Below are 16,720 nucleotides of genomic sequence, written 5' to 3' on the forward strand. Positions count from 1 at the left end.
TGTACTGGGTGCATGTTGTATTGCTTTTTGTGAGACTGATTGTTATTTAGTCAATTATTAATAATATGTCTATTTTTCACCTTCGACCGGCTTTACAACGTGAAATTTTACATTTTTTGCGATCCAAAGGTCATCTAAAAGCAAGTACTGCTAGTTATTATGAATATAAAGATGTTATTGGAAACCGAGAGATAGTTGGTTTTGGAAATGATGGTCAACCTTTTTATTTTGATCGTCTTAATAAACCTTTCCCAGCAATACGATTTAAGGAAGACACTTCTGAAATGTTGGCCTTAAAGGAAAAGGAAAAAGGTGATTGGAAATTGTTGTCCAATGAAGAGAAGAAACAATGTAAGTATTTTTTTTACTATACAGAAATAACATGAAGAAAAGATGTGTATTTTTCTGCATCTTTGTGCAGTGCATTCAGTATAATGATATAAGGACATATTAAGGGTAAAATGTTTTTTATTTTTTCTTTTTTCTAATATTTTTTTCTCTCTCTTCTAGTATATCGACACTCGTACTGTCGCACATATGTTGAATTAACAGCGCCTACTGGAAATTGGAAACAAGTTATTGCTGGTATACTTGGAATAATGAGTATCACTTTACTAGTTGTTGCTGCAGAAAGGACATACATTTATCCACCATTACCGGAGTCAATGAATCCAGAGAATACTAAAAGATTTATGAAATTCGCTCTTTTCAACAGAATAGATGAATTTGATGGTTATGCATCAAAATGGGACTACGAAAATAATTGTTGGAAGAAATAAGAAACGACTCAGGCTTCAGAGTGGCCAATCACTTCAATGTTTTGAAATTGATCCTGTAAATTTCTAAAATGGCAAAATATTGGTTTCCAAATTGCGAGTTGAAACTTTTGCTTGATTATGTAGAAATATCACCTATATATTCTAACAATGTTCATTATTATCAGTTAATCGTCTTCTGTGTAAAAATTATTTGCTTCAATCCCCCCTTCGCGTTTATTAAATCCATTTGGTACATTATCTATTTATCGTGAAAATGAGTTTCGCTACGATTATTTTTTTCTCTAATGAATTGATAGCAATTTAAACTTCAATATTGAAAGAGCAAACATTCTCAAATTATGTTAAAATCAACCTTAGGCGTTTTTTATAATTTTTCTAGCGAGTCCAGACTGTTGATTGACAAATTCAAAAATGCTTCCTTTCTAATTCGTTTAGAATGTTTAATTCTTATTCAAATATCAAAAGGCTTCTTATTCTATTAATGGCATAAAATATTTCATTGAAATGCTATTTCGATCAATTTATACCATGACTTTTTAGCGATGGGTGCGAAAAAACATTTTAACCAAAAAAAATGATCGATATAATCGACTGAGCTGATAGTAAAATTCGTTAGCTTTGCTTAGCCGAAAAAACGGCTCACTGTATCGGCTAACTCAAACAACTGATTTTGACAAAATCATTGTTTGTTTTGATTTGTGTGGATGCAACATTGTTTCATTGTTAAATTTGACTCATTCTACATCAATTAAATTTACTATTCTTAATTTAAACAATATTTGAATACTCTGTGCTTTCAGCCACATCATCAAATAGCATAAGTTTTTATTTCTTCTGCGTGTAAAACAAAATAAGGTGAGTACCAGAATTACGTTGTGCTTTTGTATTGACAAATTCCATAAGCCTGATTCTCGGAGGATAAAGTTCACAAAATTAACCATATTCTCGGAGTGAAAATTATATTTGTGAAAAATTACTAAACAGAGGTTCAATTTTTTCCATGAAAACTACAAAAAGTCTTATGTTGGCTGAGTGATTTACAACCATATGTATAGTCCAACCACAGGGTCTTTTTAAACAAAATTTTTGGGCTTAAAAAACTTTGCAGTAATCGTTTTTTAGGGTCCAGTTAGTAAAAACAGACCTTACGGAAGTTCGAAATACATCATATCAGGGGAAATGGAAAATATGTTGGACGGTGAACTGTACAAGCTCGAGAATGTCAGCCTTGGCCTTGGTCAACCTTGACTGACCATTCAAGGACCATTCAATGAGAGCAAGGAACGAAGTACCTGTTATTGATGGCTCAAATTAATCTAGAATGACCATTTTGAAATGCTAGTAAAGATTGAGGTGTAGGAATGAAAACTAACTCGTAATTAACGAAGTAGAGTTAAAATAGTTTTGCGTCATTATTTATAAGCATAAACATGTAAACTAAAGGGTGTATGTCTAAAACCAGGCAGAGAGCTAAACAGTGAATGAATATTATTGGTCATCGATAATAACAAAATAGATTAAAAATTGCCATCATCAACACCATCTCTTGATTGAATTAAACTTGATTCAAATCATATGCTCAATGTGCATAAAAATTTCTTTAAAATCAAATGTTTTAGTGGCTCAACTAATAAGGTAACAATTTTTCAATCAAGAGATGGTGTTGATGATGGCAATTTTTAATCTATTTTGTTATTATCGATGACCAATAATATTCATTCACTGTTTAGCTCTCTGCCTGGTTTTAGACATACACCCTTTACATGTAAATATTTTTAGTATTTTTTTAATGGAACGTTGACTTTTTTGACACAGTTTATTGTCTTCAGTGATGACCAAGAATAATCTGAAATTTGGATCTAATTCACTCAGCTATGCACAGACTTTTTCTCGACAAATACTCTTTATTAAGCGTTAAATCTGCTTTATTACTTATTGGATGTCTTTTTGATTTTTTTGTGTCCAACTTATCTCAAAAATTAATATTTTGTACTAATTTTGTTATTCTAATTGTTTCATATGTATCCTTAGGTAATCATGGTCTGCCTTCCTTGCTTTTTTGCTCCTGTTATGGTAGTTTTGCTTCTCATTTGGACTAGGTATCTCCAGCCAATATTCCAACCCATAATTGATGCTTGGGTTACTCCTAAAGCGGTAAATGTATGTATCATACCTAATTACTGTAAAAACATTAGCTTGAAATTTTTTTATTGATATTTTATTGTGTTTTTGCTACAGGATCCGAAGAAAGATGACGAAAAATCAGAGGCATCGACGTCAGATAAGAATGAAAAACCAATCAAAGCTGATTGAATCTACTGAACAAACTGAGTCTTAACTGATCACTACTCTCAATTTAGATGTTTTTACTTCAAAGATTCTAATTGCTTCAACTGTTCATTCCAAAATCTCATCCTTCTTTACCCTAGTCTAATTAATCTGCATGTAAATATTGGCCATTACCTGAACCTGATTGCCTTTTCCAAATTGGCTGATTCAATGATAAAGCTTAATAAATCTTGATTATTGGATTAATTTAACTGTTGATTCAGTGAACTGCACTGAAAATGAATGTAAATCACAATAAAAAATAATTAAAATGATGGCTTAAACTGTTTAATATTGTAATGTTTCAATTATGGAAAAGTTAATATTTAGAATAAATATTGTGGCAATTAACAGAATTATAAAAATCGGCTTGATTTGATTATTGAGTGGTAAAAGGATAAAAATGGTCATTGTTGATCTCAAATGATAATTACAGTAAGACTTCACTTAGGTCATATTATTGGAATAGATCATATTTCCCTTTCGTTATATCATGAGTTTATAATCAAAAAGAGACATTAAAGTATATACGTCACAATTTTTCAAAACCTAAGCAAAATTTAAATAATTGTTGGTGTAAAAAGATAAGTAAATAATTATCAAACTAAAATTGACTGAAAATATACTAAACACTATGTAAAACAATGAGAGTTTAAATTTCAATACGATAAATAATATTTAGATTTCTTTCCAATCATATGAATATTTAGTCTTGAATTGAGTTGATTCAACAAGACTATTTTTTATCCCAAGTCCTTCGAATAATTGACAATTTGATTTCACTTTAAGCTTTACACAAATTTGGTTTAAATAAGTAAACAATTTACTGATGAATACAAAAAAAGTAAATATTTAAACCAAAAAATTAATGCGATAGGAAAAAGGATGTCATTACTGATCACTCGGAGACTCTTTTAGTATTGTCCAAAGAGTAATCTTTTTGTTACAATATTATCATGTGTACTTATTTGTGTTGAGCGGCAGAAGCAGCCCCCTGTAATTGTCGCATCATTGTCTGAAGGCCTGAAATGCCACCCATTTGTTGTAAGATGCGAGGGTCCATCATTTTGGCTACTTGTTGATTTAACTTTGCCATTTGCATAGCATTCACATTTTTGCTCATATCTCCACCTCTGAAGAAACCCTTGATGCCACCCATCTTTTTCACTACGGCAGCAAACTTTGTAAATTGAGTTAACAGTTCTTGGACTTCTCTTGTGGTCACTCCAGCTCCACGAGCTACTCTTGTTGTACGAGTTGGTTGTTTGGAAAATAATTTTGCACCATCTCTGTGATCTAATTCTCCGTCACTCATTGAGTCCATTATTGTCATCAATCTTTTTAATCTAGCCATTGAATCTGCCTCAGAAGCTCCTCTTGCTAATTCTTGCCCAAAACCAGGAATCATTTGTAGTATTTGATTAAAAGGTCCCATTTTCATGATGTTTGTAAATTGCTCATACATATCTCTTAATGTAAACTCTCCGTGTTTTAACTTTTCTATTAACTCTTCATTATCATCTAATTTGAGCTCATTTACTTTATCAATTAAACCTTCTATGTCACCCATTCCCAATAATTTAGAAACAAAAGGTTTAACTTTGAATGGTTCGAAATCATCCATATGTTCTCCAGTACCGATGAAAATAATGGGAGAGTTGGTAACTGCTACAGCACTAAGTGCACCACCACCTTTAGCGTGTCCATCTAATTTTGTAACAATTACAGCTCCAACGTCTACTTTACTTTTAAAAGCACGAGCTTGAGCTTCACAAGCATGACCAATAGAAGCATCCATAACAAAAATAACCAAATTAGGTTGAACTGCATTACTAATTGATAACATTTCCTCGAATAAGGCACTTTCTTGTTTATGCCTTCCACTTGTATCAACAATAATTATTTCGAAGCCTTCCTTTATAAATTTGTCTACTCCTTCTGCAGCTACAACAACTGGATCTGCTTCTGTATATGATCCATAGAATGGTATTCTTGCTTTTGTAGCATTTTGTTTCAATTGATCGAAAGCACCAGCTCGAAAAGTATCTGCACACACAAGACAACATTTCCAACCTTTTCTCTGATAATAATAGGCCATTTTAGTACATGTAGTTGTTTTACCAGCACCTAAAAGAAACAAAATTTTAATATCATTAAATCTTTTGATATTGACTAATATTTTCTGGCTCCATTATTTTGAAAAAGTAAAAACTTACCTTGAAGACCGACAAACATGATAACATTTGGTTTGCCTTTAGTTGGCTGCCAAGCTTTAACTCCAGGATCAACTAGCTTAACTAATTCTTTGAAGACTGCCATTTGAATCATTCTTCGTTTATTGAGGCCAGCAGCCATCTCATCGAAATCGATAACTTTACGTACATTTTCACGTAATTCTTTGACTAGTCTGATATTTACATCAGATTCCAATAAAGCTTTACATACTTCCTTAAGCAAACCTTCTAACACTTCTTGGTCAATAATTGTAGCATTACCCAAAGACCGTAATGCATTTGTTATCTTTCGACCCAAATCTGCTAAAACCATTTTCAATTGTTTATTGAGATAGCTTCCAGTTCACTTGTAATGTTAATAGTAGATGATTGTTTCAAAGCGAAAAAATATTAATTCTCCAAATTTCGCACTTAGATATAAAATCAAAATTTCACAAGCAGTAATTTTATTAACAGTAGCATTTTACTGAAAAAACTGTCAACAACAAACATGACGTTGAAGAAGTATTCTTGACATGTGTGCAATTTTTGAATGTGCCATCTGTGAAATGTAATATAAACTAAACAGCTAGTTTTCACCTTGCTTGGTTTCTCAAGAGCATCTTCTCCTGAATTAGGCCCAGTTTGTAATTATTCCCCTCTCTCCTAGAATTAATTGTTATTTAGTCAATTATTAATAATATGTCTATTTTTCACCTTCGACCGGCTTTACAACGTGAAATTTTACATTTTTTGCGATCTAAAGGTCATCTAAAAGCAAGTACTGCTAGTTATTATGAATACAAAGATGTTATTGGAAACCGAGAGATAGTTGGTTTTGGAAATGATGGTCAACCTTTTTATTTTGATCGTCTTAATAAACCTTTCCCAGCAATACGATTTAAGGAAGACACTTCTGAAATGTTGGCCTTAAAGGAAAAGGAAAAAGGTGATTGGAAATTGTTGTCCAATGAAGAGAAAAAACAATGTAAGTAAATTTTTTTACTATACAGAAATAACATGAAGAAAAGATGTGTATTTTTCTGCATCTTTGTGCATTCAGTATAACTGATATAAGGACATGTTAAGGGTAAAATGTTTTTATTTTTATTATTCTCTTATAGCCATAATTTGTGTTTATTGGATCATATGTTTCTAATACATTTTTATCTCTCTCTCTCTTATAGTATATCGACACTCGTACTGTCGCACATATGCTGAATTAACAGCTCCTACTGGTAATTGGAAACAAGTTATTGCTGGTATACTCGGAATAATGAGTATCACTTTACTAGTTGTTGCTGCTGAAAGGACATACATTTATCCACCATTACCGGAGTCAATGAATCCAGAGAATACTAAAAGATTTATGAAATTCGCTCTTTTCAACAGAATAGATGAATTTGATGGTTATGCATCAAAATGGGACTACGAAAAGAACTGCTGGAAGAAATAGGCTATTTTAATCTGCGTGTACCTAACATTTTTTCCTCATTTATTAAAAGATTAGCTGTTTATGAAACTAGCATCAGTTTTTTGTGGTTAATGGTATGTAAGATAATTTGATCTCGATCATAAATTAGATTTAAATGTATATCAAATTGAATTATATGATGAATGTAGCTAAAGAATTGTCACTTTCATCATGACGAGTCTTAAACATGCTAATAACCGCAAACAATCTGATGGAAAACCAACATTTTGTTTGATGTTGTTTTAGTTTTCAAAATAAAAAAATTCCATAATAACCATCTCGACTGATTTATTCATTGAACATCTTAATCAAGACGTGCTCTGACATTTCATCGTATTTATTACATTATAAAACTAGGATATTACCCCTGAAAATTATGACATAAGACTGATCCTCATTAATTCAATTTGATTTGTGAATAATTTAACCTAGCTAATTAAATACTAAAATAAAGGGCTCAGTGGAATCAGATATTCACACCCGTTATTGTGAACATAACCAATCAAGCTAAACAGTTTTTCAAACGAGCAGAAATTTAGATCACAATCTAAACACACTACTAACGCTTTTAAGCTTTTATCGATTCTTAGATTCAAAATGTCAATCCGATGAGATTAGTTAACAAGAAATTCAATGCTGTAATCATCTTTTCTCACACAATAATGAAATCGGATTCCAGAAAACACTTAATTTTTTGGTTAAAATGAGGCTTTGCCAGATAATTTTAACGATTCTCTAGATTATTGAAGGACTAAGAAAATCACTGAAATCTCAACCTCGTGATATGATAAGAAAAACAATTTTGTTCAATGTTCAACCGATGAATGTAAAAGTATCATTAAAGTTTAAATATTAAGTTTAGTCATTAAAAGTCGAATCAATATTTGTTTTATAAAATCGTAAATAATGCAAAGAAAAAGATTGAAACATAATTGTTTTACAGTTTTGTTATTAAACTCACCAGGCTCGATATTAGACAATAACAACCAGCAGCCTCTAAAAGTAACTTTGACTTTTCAATTTCCAATAATGTATTCCATTCATGAATTAAAGATGAAATTAGTCAATCATTGCCAACATTATTCATTGTCATCTTTTAAAATCAAATTGATCAATTTATTGTTAGGATTACCGAATCACAGATTAACATCTGAGGAAACCATTAAACAACTGGTAAAATTTGAAAAATTTTCAATATTTTTTCGCTCTTCTCGATTTGGATTCAATCAAAATGTATCTCATCAATCAACTGAAACTGACTATTTAAGCCTAATTATGCGAGCAATTGGTCAAATCAACTTGATTCGTTTGATTTGTTTAACAGTAATAGACAATGAAGATTATCAATTGTATTTAGGCGACATTGCTTACAAGACAAAACACCGAACAATGGTAAACATTTTATTTACTGTCTGCTTCCTAATTGGAGTTGTTACCAATGAATGGCTTGTTTCATATGATAAAAGTGGTAAATACAGCGTTTTGACAATTTACTCAGACATAATTAACAATGGATTTGATCCGGTTCACTTACAAATGACATCAAACCAAGCAATTAAATTTCATCGTACAATCCATATTCTGATCACTCAACTTAACCGCAATTTCCTATTTTGCTGTCTCTTCCTTGCCATTTGCTATTATTTCATGCTCCTCTCCAATCCACATTTTTATCAGGTCAAAGAGTTGGTATTTTACAGTTTGATCTGGAGTCTGGTCGCAATTGTTCCAACATTTACCATGACTGGACAAAATATGGGTACTTTGATTTATCTTATTTTAGTGCAAGTGTATCACCTATTTAGGTTGAACTCAGTAGTCGAGTTGGCAGATTACTATCGACGATTGAAATGTACCGATGAACTGGTTAAAAGCCTCATCAGACATACATTTGAATGTCTGAATCAATCAGAGAGATGCGCTATATTGACTCGTGCTATTGTCCTTTATGGGTTCACGGTGATTGCCTTGATTGGCGATTTACTGACATTTTATGGTTTAATTATTCGGTTTCACTCACCAGTGTTTGCTGATTTGTCTGGTTCAATTGGTTGTCTCGTTTTCATTGTTATTGGTTGCCTTTCATACATTGCCAGAGAATTTAAAATTAAAGTAGGAATTCATTTGACTGATTTTGATGATTACTTGAATTGATCTAATTTTTGCTCAAATTTTGATCATCATTGCTATATTGGATACAGATAGATCGTTTGAACTCAGATTTCCATATAATTTGTCGATATAATGTAATCAATGCTTATAATCGTTTGAAGGTAATTTAATGAAACAAAGGTTAAGCCAAGTTATAAATTTTGATGTTAATTTTTGTCTCAAGATTTTTCAGTTAATGGATCGATTAAATGGACCTTATAATGGCATTCAGTTGGGCCAAATAACTACAATTGGAAAGGATTTCTTTGTTGTTGTAAGCTTTACTGATTTTCAATGTTACCCAGAAACTTTTGTTTTATTGAAATCAATATTTAATTATATTGATTTGTTTTGAATTTTTAAATATCACGATAATAATAACTTGATATCTTTTTATACAGTTTATGTTAGAGATTGGTTCATCTTTAATGTTGTTTACTTGCAACTTCAAACGATATTTTTAAGAATTGGAAACGATTAACAATCAATTATGATTTGATTGACTTGGACACGATTCCCTAGTAGATCGACTCTTCAATGGTAAAAAGTCTAAGCAAATCTGTGTATAAAATCAACTTATTGTGTGGTAAATCGACTTATTTTTTGGCTTTCACGATTTAAATTATAATTGTTCTTGTAATTCAAAGATGATAATAAATGCCAAGTATTATTTTTAAATAAAAGTGCTTTTTTTGTATAAATACAGTTGATCTGGCAGGAAATTTCAGACAAATTTAGTGGTCACAGAAGATTATTATTGAGGTTCAAAAGTTTGGGGAAGCTTTCGATAGTTGATGTTCGAAAAACTTTTCTGTCGATAAAGTTCCAGCTCTTTAAATATCGCTATTATTTTGGTGCAAAATTGTCTGTTTGTATTAAGCAGACTACAGCAAAATATTATAAAATGTTATTTCCCATGTTTCTTATTAGTCGTTGGACGTTACGGGAGAAAAAATCGTCTTGATAATTAGTTCTGATGGCTATTCGAAGTGATCAGTGTTTTCACTGTGACGAATTTTTAAATTGCATGAATGAACTTATTTCATGCCACAAAAAACTCACAAAGTCTCAACTTTTTTTTTCTCAACTCACAATTCGCACGCACAGATTATATTAAATTCATCAAATGAAAAGAAATATTGAGTTTGAAGAGTTTCATAAACAAATTTTCAAATGAAATCTTTCCTTTGCGTAATTGCCAAATATTGATTCAACTCTAAACGACTAAATTAAATGTTAAACTTTGAAGATATTAAATTGACTCTTAACGATTGAACATTAAACAATATTGCATTTCCTACCAAAGGCCAAGGTTGAGATTTTACTTTAGTTTCCAACGAAAGTTTTTGTTATAAGATGATTATTTTGTTATGATTTGTTTAAATGTAATACAGCATGAGATGTCCATCACTTCAGCCTCAACTTTGAATTTTTAAATCTGGCGGAACTTACTTTCTTCAACAACTGAATATTTGGATTGCTATTAATTGATATTTTTTCATAAACAGATCAAAATCACCTCATAATGCTCAACTTTGATTTTTTAACTTTCGGTGGTTTTTTTCATTTCTATGATAAATTGAAGATGAAACTTTCCGGTCAATGGCGAAATTATTCATTGTCATCTTTGAAAACTGACTCGACCAATTTAGTTCTAGGATTACCGAATCAAGGTTTAACATCCGAAGAGACTATCAAACAGCTCGTTAAATTTGAAAAATTTTTAATGTTACTCCTCGCCTCTCGATTTGGATTCAACCGAAAAGTGTTGCATCAATCAGCTAAAACTGACTATTTCAGCCTGATTATTCGAGTAATGGGTCAAATCAACCTGATTCGTTTGATTTGTTTAACAGTAATAAAAAATGAGGATTACCAATTGTATTTAGGTGACACTGGTTACAAGACTAAACATCGAATAATGATTAACATTTTATATGCTATCTGCTTCTTATTTGGAGTCGCTACTAATGAATGGCTTATTTTTTATGATAAAAATGGTAAAAATAGTGTTTTGACAATTTACTCGGGAATAATTAAACATGGATTTGATCCAGTTCACTTACAAATGACATCAAACCAAGCAATTAAATTTCATCGTACAATCCATATACGAGTAGCTCAACTTAACCGTCGCTACATGTTTTGCTGTCTCTTCCTTGCAACTGTCTACTACTCCGTACTACTCTCCAATCCACACTTTTATCTGGTCAAACAGTTTCGACTTTACAGTTTGGCCTGGAGTATAGTCGCTGTTATTGTCGCCTTTACCGTGGCTGGAAAATATTTTGCTATTATTGGTTATCTAACTTTAATTCAAGTGTATTACCTTTTTAGGTTGCGATCAGCGGTAGAGTTGGCAGATTCCTATCGACGGTTGAAATGTACTGATGAACTTGCTTCAACCTTCATCAAGCACACATTTGAATGTCTCAACCAATCTGAAAAGTGGGTTAAATCAACTGGTGATTTTGTACTTTGTGTGTTCACTTGCGTTACCATGATTTGTGATCTGTTTATATTTTATGGTTTCATCATTCGTTTTCATTCACCGCTATTCGCTAATTCGCTTGCTTCTATTGGTTGCATTGTTTTCAGCGTTATTGGTTACCTCTCATTAATTGCACGAGAATTCATAATCAAAGTTAGTATTCATTTGTATGCTTAATGACTGACTATTTCATCTAATTTCTGCTTTAATTTTTTGGGTCATCAATGGTGATATTGGATGCAGATAGAGCGTTTATGTTCACATATTCATTCAGTTAGTCGATGCAATGTTTTCAATGTCTACAATCATTTTAAGGTAATTTAATAAAAAGGTGTAAAGAAAAGGAATAACATTTTATTTTATATCACTCAAGCTTTTACAATTGATGGAACGATTATCCGAACCCAAAATCGGCATTCAGTTGGGTCCAATAGCAACAATTGGAAAGGATTTCTTAATAAGAGTTAGTATTACAGATTTACAATCAATGTTTTTCAATGTTGTCCAAGCAAAAATTTTGTTTGAAATCAATATTTTGATTCGATTATTCGATTATTTGTGAAAGTTTCAATATTTTAATAATTTTATAATTTTAATGTCTTTTTTAAAGTTTATGTTGGAAATCGGTTCATCTTTAATGCTGTTTACTTTGAACTTCAAGCGATTTTTCTGAACATTGGAAACGATTAGAAATCAATCGATTATGGTGGATACGATTTCCTAGTAAATTGGTTCTTCAATGGTAAAAAGTCCAAGCGAAACTGTGTAAAAATGTAACAGAATCAACTGATTATTTTTTCGCTTTCAAGATCTACAATTAAATTAAAATCATTATTATCATTAAACAGCATTCCCAATTTATTATAATAATGAATGTGTTCAGTATTTGAATTTTAAAGATTCAATAATAAAAAAGTAAATGCAGAATCTTCAAGTTACACTAACGAGACATTGATAAAACTGTGAAAATACCCAAAACTAGCAAATGAATTGCAGGAATGAACCTCATTTCACTGTCACTAAAAACTCGCGTAGTCTGCACTCGAAGTGTCGTTAATTAGGCTTATTTCATTGAATGAAAGAAATATTTAGCCTGTCAAGTTTCAACATATATTTGAAAATCGGGATTGCTATTTGTTGATATTTTTTCATCAAAATTAACTTGGAATGATGATAGTTAACCTTTTAACATTCGTTTGTACATTTCATTTTGTAGAACGAATTGAAGTTGGAAATTTTCAGTCAACAGCGACATCTTTCATTGTCATCTTTGAAAATGAAATTGATCAATTCACACCAATATTGCTTTTATCTTCAGATGCCAAGGTTAAGATTTTAATTGAGTTTCCATGAAAATTTTTTGTTTAATGCAAATACATTGCACCTCCATGCAAACAAATGCAGTCTTAGCTAAGTTTAACTCGAAAACTTTGCACCTGTAAATTTAAGGAAACTTACCTGTCTCAACCACTGAATTTTCGAATTGCTATTAGTCGATAGTTTTTGATAATAAAATTAAAACAACTTAAAATAATAAATTTTTTAATTACCTAGATTTTATTTGTATAATAAATTAAAGATGAAACTTTTCAATCACTGCCAACATTATTCATTATCATCTTTTAAAATCAAATTGATCAACTTATTATTAGGATTACCGAATGACAGTTTAACGTCAAAAGAGACAGTTGAACAGCTCGTAAAGTTTGAAAAACTTTCAATATTTTTTCGTGCCTCCCGATTTGGCTTCAATCAAAATGAGTCTCATCAATCAACCAAAACTGACTATTTCAGTCTGATTGTTCGAGCAATCGGTCAAATCAACTTGATTCGTTTGGTTTGTTTAACAATTATAGACGATGAGGATTACCAATTGTATTTAGGTGACGTTGCATACAAGACAAAACATCGCTCAATGGTAAACGTTTTATTTGCTATCTGCTTCTTAATTGGAGTTGTCAACAGCGAATTGATTTTTTTATATGATAAAAGTGGTAAATACAGCGTTTTGACCATTTACTCGGAAATAATCAAAAATGGATTTGATCCGGTTCACTTACAAATGACATCAAACCAAGCAATCAAATTTCATCGTACAATCCATATACTGATCAATCAACTTAACCGTAATTTCATATTTTGTTGTCTCTTCATTGGACCTGGCTACTACTCCATACTCCTCTTGAATCTAAACTTTTATAAGGTTAAAGAGTTTCAATTTTACAGTTTGGCCTGGAGTCTAGTCGCAATTATTACAACAATTATCGTCATTGGAAAATATTTTGCTATTTTTGGTTATCTTATTTCAATCCAAGTATATCATCTTTTTAGGTTGAAATCTATAGTTGAATTAGCTAATTCATACCGTAGCTCAGAGTGTACCGATGAACATGTTTCAACCTTAACTAAGCACACATTTGTATGCTTAAATGACTCGGAAAAATGCGCTAAGCTTACTCGTAATATTGTCCTTTGTGTGTTCACTGTCATTGCCTTTGTTTGTGATCTGTTCATATTTTATGGTTTCATCATTCGTTTTCATTCACCGCTGTTCGCTAATTCAGTTGGTTCAATTGGTTGCATTGGTTTCATCATTATTGGCTTCCTTTCATTCATTGCACGAGAATTCATAATTAAAGTGAGTATTCATTTCAATGAGTAACAACAGACAAGCGTCTAATTTTTGGGCCAACAATCGTGATTTTGTTACAGATAGACCGTTTATATTCACATCTCAGAGCAATTTGTCGATACAATGTTTTCAATGTTTACAGTCAATTTAAGGTAATCCGATTAAAAGATGCAAAGAAAAGTATTAATAACATTTGATTGTATATTGTTCAAGCTTTTACAATTGATGGAACGAATATTCGAACCTAATAATGGCATTCAATTTGGTTCGATAACAAGAATTGGAAAGGATTTCTTCGTTACAGTTAGTATAAAGATTTACTGTGACTTTTCAATGTCATCGGTCCAGAAAGTTTGAAATCAATATCTTTTTTTATTGATTATTTGTGAAATTTCGTTTATGAAAATTAATGTCTTTTATTTTTCAGTTTATGGTGGAAATTGGCTCATCTTTAATATTGTTCACTTTGAACTTCAAGCGATACTTCTGAATATTCAAAATAATTAATCAAAATTATGGTTTAATTTACTTAGACACGATCTCCTAGCTAATTAACCCTTGAATAGTAAAAATCCAAGCCAATTTTAAGATAAAATCTAATGTGAATCGACTCCGCACTTTTTAAGATCTTTTAAAATCATAATTATTCTTGTAACGCATCAATAATCAATGATTCACAATATGCAACAATAAACTATAAACTCGAATGAGAAAAGAACCTTGAATTCAATTGTTCCTTTCTCCTGTAAACCCTGCGATCCTATAGATATGGATAAATTGAATTTTAAACGATAAACGATAAACGAATTATATTTTTTAGTTTTATGACGACGATGTTTGGTCGAATGAAAAGCGAAGCCTTGACGCTACTGTGTTTACAGTAAAGTGCCCCATAAATTGGTAGAATTTCGTGTTGGTGCCACCTTTTGGTGACAATATTAAATCAATGGAAATAAATTATAAAACAATTAATTCAGTAATTAATTTAATGAAAAACAGAATTTTTGAAACAATTTACAATAATCTGATATTCACATCGTGAGTGTGAATCTAACGAAATAGAGGATGCAGCTGAAGAATATAAAACTTCACCAGCATCATCACCTACAACGAATGCAGATTTAACGGGGTCAGTGTCAACTTTAACATCAACATTTATATTATCATTTCCACCACCATTTTCATCACCATTTTAACCCCCATCACGATTATAACCATTGCAGATGTCCTAGATGTCCTCGTTGACGTTTGGTGGGGTTGAGGGTCGGGTGCAGATCGCTTGTTGTAGGTGGGTCGATAATCAAGTGGGATGAAATAAATTTCCTCCGAAGTCAAACGTATAGCACACTCAATCCTAGTGGACGTTTACCTATCCTCACCAACGGTTGATGATACAATCATCAGACTTGAACTATAAGCTTCCGCAGATAAAAGAATCTCTATGATAATTTCATCAAATGAAGAACAATATTTGGGCTGTCAAGTTTCACATATTTGCAAATCGGGATTGTAAGCAATTGATATTTTTTATCAAAATCAACTTGAAATGATAGCAGTAAACCTTTTAAGTGTCGGTTGTATATTTCATTTTTACATTGAAACGAAGTTGATACCTTTGGTAATTTTCAGACAACAGCAACATCTTTCATTGTCATATTTGAAAATTAAATTGATCAATTTGCACCAATATTGCTTTCATCTTCAGATGTCAAGGTTAAGATTTTCATTAAGTTGTCATGAAAAGTCTATTTCTATTCAATACATTGAACCTCCTTGCAAACATGCAGTCTAAGCTAAAGTTCAACTCGAAACACTGGCACTTATAAATCTGGAAACTTACCTGTCTAAACTACTTATTAATCGATTGCTATCAGTTGATAATTTTTGATAATTAGATCAAAACAACTTATAATAATAAATTTTTTAACTTTCGGCGGTTCATTGCATTTATGCGGTTATATGATAAATAAAAGATGAAACTTTTCAATCACTGCCAACACTTTTCACTGTCATCTTTTAAAATAAAATTGATCAACTTATTATTAGGATTACCGAATGACATTTTAACATCAAAAGAGACAATTGAACAACAAGTTTTCAATATTTTCTCGTGCCTCTCGATTTGGATTCAATCAAAATGAGTCTTATCAATCAACTAAAACTGATTATTTCAGTCTGATAATTCGAGCAATCGGTCAAATCAACTTGATTCGTTTGGTTTGTTTAACGATTTACTCAGTCAAAATCAAGCATGGATTTGATCCAGTTCGCTTAAAAATGACTAATCATTTGCTCTTTAAGTTGCACCCAGTTTCATGATTAAAAACATTGGTTATACACAATTTATACGTATTTAATTCAATCAAATCATCATTTTTCGAAAATTTAATTAAAATTCAAATCAAATTGTTGATTGAAATGACTAACAATCCGGAATCAAGAAAAATATCCAACGGAATCTCTAAATCCATATACTGACTGATAAAAATTTGTAAATTCTAATCATTACCATTATTCAATTATTGAGCAAATATTGATTAATTATTGCAGATGAAGTTCGAACAATTGAACAAAAACTAAGATAATTTATCATTTAAATCAATTGTTGAAAAACAATCTGTTCGTGATCATCTAAATGATGGCAAGGTTGAG

At 31.2% G+C, this 16,720-nt stretch overlaps 5 protein-coding genes and 1 long non-coding RNA gene across 7 annotated transcripts; 5 read left to right on the forward strand and 1 right to left on the reverse strand.

Moving 5' to 3' along the window:
• Positions 1-947, forward strand: LOC107366201 (cytochrome c oxidase subunit 4 isoform 1, mitochondrial). Its single transcript, XM_015933783.3, has 2 exons — positions 1-351; positions 511-947. The coding sequence occupies exons 1-2, from the start codon at positions 66-68 to the stop codon at positions 777-779; spliced, it is 555 nt and encodes a 184-aa protein (XP_015789269.1). The 5' UTR covers positions 1-65; the 3' UTR covers positions 780-947.
• A 2,426-nt stretch (positions 948-3,373) lies between these two features.
• Positions 3,374-5,814, reverse strand: Srp54k (signal recognition particle 54k). Its single transcript, XM_015933782.3, has 2 exons — positions 5,324-5,814; positions 3,374-5,234 (listed from the first exon to the last, which is right to left on the reverse strand). Exons 1-2 carry the CDS (start codon positions 5,652-5,654, stop codon positions 4,072-4,074), a joined length of 1,494 nt encoding a protein of 497 aa, XP_015789268.1. The 5' UTR covers positions 5,655-5,814; the 3' UTR covers positions 3,374-4,071.
• A 140-nt stretch (positions 5,815-5,954) lies between these two features.
• Positions 5,955-7,068, forward strand: LOC107366202 (cytochrome c oxidase subunit 4 isoform 1, mitochondrial). The gene is made up of 2 exons (XM_015933784.3): positions 5,955-6,308; positions 6,508-7,068. The coding sequence occupies exons 1-2, from the start codon at positions 6,023-6,025 to the stop codon at positions 6,774-6,776; spliced, it is 555 nt and encodes a 184-aa protein (XP_015789270.1). The 5' UTR covers positions 5,955-6,022; the 3' UTR covers positions 6,777-7,068.
• A 153-nt stretch (positions 7,069-7,221) lies between these two features.
• Positions 7,222-9,716, forward strand: LOC112539284 (uncharacterized). Of its 2 annotated transcripts, XM_089267982.1 has the most exons (4): positions 7,222-8,906; positions 8,996-9,067; positions 9,130-9,219; positions 9,347-9,716. In XM_089267982.1, exons 1-4 carry the CDS (start codon positions 7,701-7,703, stop codon positions 9,407-9,409), a joined length of 1,431 nt encoding a protein of 476 aa, XP_089124108.1. In that variant the 5' UTR covers positions 7,222-7,700; the 3' UTR covers positions 9,410-9,716. The 2 variants fall into 2 exon arrangements, with proteins under 2 accessions (XP_089124108.1, XP_089124107.1); XM_089267981.1 differs by lacking the exon at positions 9,347-9,716 and having other exon boundaries at positions 9,130-9,330.
• A 673-nt stretch (positions 9,717-10,389) lies between these two features.
• LOC112539283 (uncharacterized) lies at positions 10,390-12,258 on the forward strand. Its single transcript, XM_025161684.2, has 4 exons — positions 10,390-11,589; positions 11,680-11,751; positions 11,810-11,899; positions 12,047-12,258. The coding sequence occupies exons 1-4, from the start codon at positions 10,471-10,473 to the stop codon at positions 12,107-12,109; spliced, it is 1,344 nt and encodes a 447-aa protein (XP_025017452.2). The 5' UTR covers positions 10,390-10,470; the 3' UTR covers positions 12,110-12,258.
• A 626-nt stretch (positions 12,259-12,884) lies between these two features.
• LOC112539281 (uncharacterized) lies at positions 12,885-14,740 on the forward strand. Its single transcript, XR_016198222.1, has 3 exons — positions 12,885-14,220; positions 14,282-14,371; positions 14,496-14,740. It is a non-coding gene; the product is annotated as an uncharacterized LOC112539281 (long non-coding RNA).
• The last annotated feature ends 1,980 nt before the right edge of the window (positions 14,741-16,720 follow it).

This window comes from Tetranychus urticae, chromosome 2 (assembly GCF_039701765.1).
Source record: "Tetranychus urticae isolate SD_2017Ah chromosome 2, NJAU_TeUrti_SD_1.0, whole genome shotgun sequence".
NCBI lineage: Eukaryota > Metazoa > Arthropoda > Arachnida > Trombidiformes > Tetranychidae > Tetranychus > Tetranychus urticae.

Excerpts from the sequence above, each read along its gene's own strand:
- LOC107366201 (XM_015933783.3), top strand. The coding sequence starts at position 66 with ATGTCTATTTTTCACCTTCGACCGGCTTTACAACGTGAAATTTTACAT. Across the intron at positions 352-510 it reads CAATGAAGAGAAGAAACAAT|TATATCGACACTCGTACTGT; the intron begins GTAAGTATTTTT and ends TCTCTCTTCTAG.
- Srp54k (XM_015933782.3), bottom strand. The coding sequence starts at position 5,654 with ATGGTTTTAGCAGATTTGGGTCGAAAGATAACAAATGCATTACGGTCT. Across the intron at positions 5,235-5,323 it reads CATGTTTGTCGGTCTTCAAG|GTGCTGGTAAAACAACTACA; the intron begins GTAAGTTTTTAC and ends TGTTTCTTTTAG.
- LOC107366202 (XM_015933784.3), top strand. The coding sequence starts at position 6,023 with ATGTCTATTTTTCACCTTCGACCGGCTTTACAACGTGAAATTTTACAT. Across the intron at positions 6,309-6,507 it reads CAATGAAGAGAAAAAACAAT|TATATCGACACTCGTACTGT; the intron begins GTAAGTAAATTT and ends TCTCTCTTATAG.
- LOC112539284 (XM_089267981.1), top strand. The coding sequence starts at position 7,701 with ATGCAAAGAAAAAGATTGAAACATAATTGTTTTACAGTTTTGTTATTA. Across the intron at positions 8,907-8,995 it reads CCAGAGAATTTAAAATTAAA|ATAGATCGTTTGAACTCAGA; the intron begins GTAGGAATTCAT and ends TATTGGATACAG. Across the intron at positions 9,068-9,129 it reads ATGCTTATAATCGTTTGAAG|ATTTTTCAGTTAATGGATCG; the intron begins GTAATTTAATGA and ends TTTTGTCTCAAG.
- LOC112539283 (XM_025161684.2), top strand. The coding sequence starts at position 10,471 with ATGCTCAACTTTGATTTTTTAACTTTCGGTGGTTTTTTTCATTTCTAT. Across the intron at positions 11,590-11,679 it reads CACGAGAATTCATAATCAAA|ATAGAGCGTTTATGTTCACA; the intron begins GTTAGTATTCAT and ends TATTGGATGCAG. Across the intron at positions 11,752-11,809 it reads ATGTCTACAATCATTTTAAG|CTTTTACAATTGATGGAACG; the intron begins GTAATTTAATAA and ends ATATCACTCAAG.